This window comes from Mus pahari, unplaced genomic scaffold (assembly GCF_900095145.1).
Source record: "Mus pahari unplaced genomic scaffold, PAHARI_EIJ_v1.1 scaffold_9089_1, whole genome shotgun sequence".
Classification (NCBI taxonomy): Eukaryota; Metazoa; Chordata; class Mammalia; order Rodentia; family Muridae; genus Mus; species Mus pahari.
In genome coordinates, this window is record NW_018393981.1 from 3,448 (window position 1) to 9,438 (window position 5,991).

General features: G+C 34.5%; 1 protein-coding gene across 1 annotated transcript in view; it reads right to left on the reverse strand.

Moving 5' to 3' along the window:
- Positions 1-3,640: 3,640 nt before the first annotated feature.
- The window catches only part of LOC110315829 (vomeronasal type-2 receptor 116-like), a gene marked incomplete at its 3' end in the record, with an annotated part of 4,922 nt that continues 2,571 nt past the window's right edge, over positions 3,641-5,991 (reverse strand). The window contains exons 3-4 of the mRNA XM_021189787.1: positions 5,067-5,879; positions 3,641-3,868 (exon numbers count right to left, since the gene is read on the reverse strand). Of these exons, the coding sequence (XP_021045446.1) occupies positions 3,641-3,868; positions 5,067-5,879 (1,041 nt within the window). The remainder of the gene's footprint in view (positions 3,869-5,066; positions 5,880-5,991) is intronic.

The following is a 5,991-nucleotide window of genomic DNA, read 5'->3' on the forward strand; positions in this document are numbered from 1 at the left end:
TTTTAGTTGTTATTTCAATATTTGATGTTTTCTAATAGTTTTCTGTCAGGTATTTGAGTGTTGTTTATATTTTATTTTGAACTCTTGTGTTCATCTTACTTTCAAATATGATGGAGTTCTTTTAATCTCTTTTTTAGTATTCACTTCCTTGTTGTGACTTATTGTAATTGTGTTCATCATGAAATATTTTCGATTTTTAAAAATTTTTTTATTTTTTTATTTTTTTTTTTATTTTTTATTTTTTATTTTTTGGTTTTTTTGAGACAGGGTTTCTCTGTATAGCTCTGGTGGTCCTGGAACTCACTTTGTAGACCAGGCTGGCCTCCAACTCAAAAATCTGCCTGCCTCTGCCTCCCTAGTGCTGGGATTAAAGGCATGCGCCACCAAGCCCAGCTAAGTTTTTTCACTTTTTTTGAAAAATAAATTCACTGGATATAGTAGCTGGAATTGGCCGTTATGTCTCTAAATGTTTTAAATATATATTTATTCTCATTTAAGAATATCCATGATATGTTGTTGCACTACACATAACTAAAGGTGCTAAGTCACAAATATGGCACAAGGTGGGACACGTGTCTCCCTGAGAAGGGAAACAGAATAAACACTGTGAGTGAATGGGTTTGGGGACTGAATGGGAGTGGTATAGGGTGAGAACAGAAGAGGAGCAAAGAGAAACAGATTATTTGGAGAGACCACTAAGATGGGGGTGGCATCTCTAAGTCAAGATAGAATCCTCAGGCAATAGAAATTCCCAAAAATCTATGAGGATGACCCTGGATAAGTCTCCTAGCAAAGCATGATATGGATGCTTTAATGACCATCTCCAATAACAAGTCAAGATGTCCACTGCTGGGATTGAGACATCTATCCACAAAACCTTCAACCTCCTATTTACCCTGCATAAAGATGTGTGGGAGTAAAGATGTAGCAGAAGATCAGGGGATCGTTAACCACTGACTGGACCAGCTAGAGAACCTTGACATGAGAGAAAGCCCACTGCTGATGCTGGTAATAATATTTTTGTTTTATTTGCAGGTGAAAGCCTAGAATAAGCATCATCAGACTGAATTCACCCAACAATTTATGGAAACACATGCAAAGATCAAGACCCCAACAATAGGCAAAGTTTGGGGAATATTGGATGAGAGGGGAAAGATCGATTATAGGAGCTAGAGGGATCAAAAAACAACAACAACAACAACAAAAAAGAAATGAGAAAACTTACATAATCAACTTACCTGGGGCTCTAAGGGCTCACAGAGACTGAAACACTTGCTATAAATGATGCATGAGACTAACCTAGGTACTCCAAACATATGTAACTTTTGCAAAGCTTGGTCAGTACATGGGACACCTAAAAGCAGTAACAGGTTCTGTGTCTGACTCTGTTGCCTGCCTTTGGGAAACTTTACCCCTACTGGGCTGCCTCACCTTGGCTTCATTAGAAGAACATGAAACTGTGCCTATTTATTGTATACCATAATATGTCAAAGCATGTTGATATCAGCGGTCTCCCATTTTCTGAAGAATAAAGGAGTCTTGGACAGGAAGGATGGGAAGGATGGGGGAGTAGGAGTAGAGTAGGCAGTGTAAGCTGGTGCCTGAATGTAAAATGAATGAATGAGTGAATAATTACTTAGTTAACTTCTTTCATTTAAAAAAGTGATGCTGGAGAAACCTGCTGTTATCCAAAGAGGGATTTTCTATGACACAAAGTTCTCTCCTGCAGCTTTCATATCCTCCTTTTGTTCCACAACAGATATTAAGTCAAATATGTCAAGGACTATTTCATTTCAAAAGTTGATTATTTGCCATTTAAATGCCTTTACTAAATAGATGTCTACATTTCCCACATTATTTTGGAAATGTACAGATCCAATAAAATGGATTTCCTGCTGATACATAGAGTATGTCCTTCCTTGTATTGTTTGCAGAGGTTTTAAAAGTAATCTTTTAATCATACTTCCTAAGTCACTGTTATTTTCATTTTTCCTTGTTGTTTTATCTTTGTCAGCCTTTGAAGTTTCTAATTCTTGTGCCATGTCTTAAGTCTTGACACCTGTCCTCAACTTGGAGCATTCATTTTGTGAGTCTTTTCACTGAGATATTTACTTGGTCTATTTGGTTTTAGTTTGAAATTATTTCATAATTTTATACCTTTCTGGAAGCTCTCTATCATATACATGTTCAGTGTCTTATTGTAATAAAGTTTTTATACTTTCATTGTATTCTCCCAGAGGTAGTTACTGCCCCCCTTGATTTTTTTTTTTTAGCATTCTTATAATCATTCTTTGATTCTTTGTTTAGTTTAACATTTGATCTCTCACTTAAGTCTATGACTACAATCTTTGGAATCATATTTTCCTGACATCTTCATGCTTTTATTTATTAGTTTCCACATTGGAATTACAGTAAATGTGAATAGAACACTGGTTGCATTTTTAAAAATCTATAGTCTACCAGTGGATGTGTTTGAGGCTCCAGTGAGGCCTGGCTATAACACACATGAGATTTCGATGCTATCTTCTAACTGTATATGTAGCTCTGTAACTACACGTTTAGTTCTTATGGTCATTTCCCTGAGAATTGCACTCTTAATCACATTGAGAAAACATAGCAACTATAAATTTCATACTCTCTGAGCAACCTGAGAATCACTTCATGTCAAGCTTGAAGACATTTGACCAATTTTGTTTTGGGGAAGTTTGAATATGACAAATTGAAATGAAGAATATTAGAATCTATGCATATAATATACCTAATGTGCTGATGAGATATTTCATTTTCAAATGTCCTCAAAAGGCAATTACTACCAATTTCTCCCCATATTGAGGAAATTATGAACATCTTTGTTTGATTGAATGATTTATGCAAGAATTTAAAGGACCAAAAAGTTTCCTTTAGTCAACATTATTTTTACAAGGTATGAGCCAGGGCTGTAGACATGGCTCAGCTCTCAAGAACAATTGCTACCAGTGAATAGGTCCCAAATTTTATTTCTAGCACCAACTGAGTGCCATGGAGCTCTTTCAAGTGCTGTGAGATTAGAGTAACTCGTCAGCCATCTGTATATTCCATACTTGCAGGTGTTACACTGATACACATGCAGAAAAAAAACACCCATACCCATATTTTTAAAAACTGAAAAAACAAGATATAGTTCATAAAGTATCTAAATGTCATAAAATGTTAATATATGGTTAGTTAGAGATGTAAATTTAGGAGTAGTTGGTAAACAGGCTTAAGACTACATAATAAAAATCAGTTAGTTGATTGTGTTGAACTCATACTTAAATAAGAGTCTTTAAGGATCTTTTTAAGAGGCTCATCATAAGAGTAGAAATCACTCTATAGCAATAAAAATAGAACCAATAGCATATTGCTAACTTTACTGGAAATAATATCAAACTGTTTTCTAAAGGTAAGAAATAGGTTCTAATATGATACAAATACATTGTATGCATGTTAGAAATCCTCAGTGAATTACTAAAAACTCATCTGAAAAATGAAAAGAAGAAACTTAGTTTAGGAGGATAGAAATTGGTCTTTCATTTGAAAATCAATTTCACCACTTTCAAGGAAGGTTATATGCACACACTTGACAGTGTCATTTAAATAAGTACAGTTAGGACAAGCCCACCTGTATACTTCCTCTTGCCCACTCTATCATATCGTCAGACAAGTGTAGCTGTTGACCATTTATAAAAGAGGGAATAAATATTCCTATTTTCACTTTAAGTCCAAGTTCCTGTGGAAAATTCCAAACGTAGAAAATGTCATAATTTTCCTGCAGCTTGTTTCTTTGGTTCATATTCACTTTGTCCCCAACAGGATTTGTGAAGTGGATCTTTCTCAGAAAGGAACCCAGCTGAAAGACAGGCAGCATACTATAGAGTATATGTTCTTCCTTAAAGTAGGAAAATGTATCATTATTTCATCTTTAAAATCTCAGTGAAAGCAAAGAGATTAAGTTATAATGTTTCTGTTATTTTCGTTTTGTAAGAGGAAATTAGCAAACAAACTCAAACCTGTATTTTCAATATGAAACATACAGACACAGAAAAGAGAGACACACACTCATCTGTATAGAGATACACACATGGCTGGAACATACAGTTATTTACACAAATATACGCATACATGCCCAAACACACATGAATATACAGATATGCACTGAGACAGAATATGCATCAAAATAGTCAAACAGACACAGGAATGCAGAAAACAATTTCCCAGGTACACACACAAAATCACATGGAAACACATGTACAGAGGAATATACATCAGTATACATACAAATATACTGACATCCACACAGTGTGACATTGTCACACAGACAAATTTATGCTCTCTTACAAAGATACATAGGCAAGCAAAACAGTTATATATAAATGAAAGAACATACACAAAACCACATAAACATACATCCACATATATTGATAAATATACAGAGGAATATACACTTAGACAAGGCCACTGAAACACAGACAAATTTATATTAACTGACATAGACAGACATATAGGCAGATACACAAAAATCATATATATATATATATATATATATATATATATATATATATATATGCATATAATACATATGCATATAATATATATGCACATAAACAGACATACACATAATATATAGGAACATTAATAGATATACACACAGATATACAGAAAAACAGAAGTGATACCCCTCATCTACAGTGGGAACAGCATAAGTTGGGATCTCTAAAAGGGGTTATATTTGATAATCAATGAACTAGGATTCATCACTAAGTCGGTTCATGAGGATGGACTGAATATATTTTCAGTATTAGTACATGTGTGATGATAATCAAGTAATCTGTATCAAAATTACAGTGCTACATTGACAAATCATGCCTTCTACTCTATTCCCTTTACATTAGAGGTTTATACCAAGTTCTAGATTTATATCATCAGTAGGAAGCATATCCATAAATCACTGTATTTTAGAAAATATTTTCTAGGACACTTGGTTTGGGCATCTAAAAGACTCTAAAGACATTGATAACATGAAACATTATATAACATAAAAGACCTACCTTGTTGCAGATATAATTTTGTTCTCTCCCATTGTCAGTGGGCATATTATCCAATTTTTGAAAAGTCAGCTCATGGAGTGCATGGGCAACAGCATACACAGCATTGTATATGGCATAACTTCTTTCAGTAAAGGTCATGTCAAATGTATGTACCATTAACCATTCCAATGAGTGATTCGATGAGCAGGTCTTCAGTGTCTTACATTTAGGTGCTGAGACTTCACAGTCAAAGTACATCCATTCCAGCTTTACCAGATATTCATCTGAATACTTTAACAGGTTCAATGTTTGGACAAAATTTTTAAAACCAGAAATCTCACCATGGTGGTGTTCAAAAGCAAATGCCCCATACAAGTTATCAAATGTGAAGTCTTTCAAACTAATAGCAATATCCCACTGTGAGGTGGTGACCCATATTCTCTTTATATCTAGAGATTCCCACATTCTAAAGCTCACAGCTAAAGTACTGTCTGTGTCACCATATAAGATAACAACATTTGTAGAAGATATCATGATTTGGTTGTAATACTCTTCAGCTCTTGTTATGTATAAATGCATATTGACTGGAATCATGCTGACAAAAGCAAAGCAGACTGTATTTTTTTCCATCTCTCTTCTCAAATAGGAAANAAATTGGATACCTTTATCATTGTCTGAGATGGCCAACCCTACCCAGTTCCAACTGAAATGAATTATGAAGGAGACCATGGCAAGGGCTAGAGATGTATCCTCAGAGNCCATCTGATATAGATAGGGAAATTCTTCATGATCACTCAGGGCAGGATGAAAGGGTCCATAAGTAAGATGAAGGAACTAGAACATAGGAAGCAGCAGGAGGTAGAATGAATTCCTAAGAACTTATAAACACAGTTTTCTGTAAATTTCTAGAAATCTAAGCTAGCTATTATTTCTTCCATCATCTCTA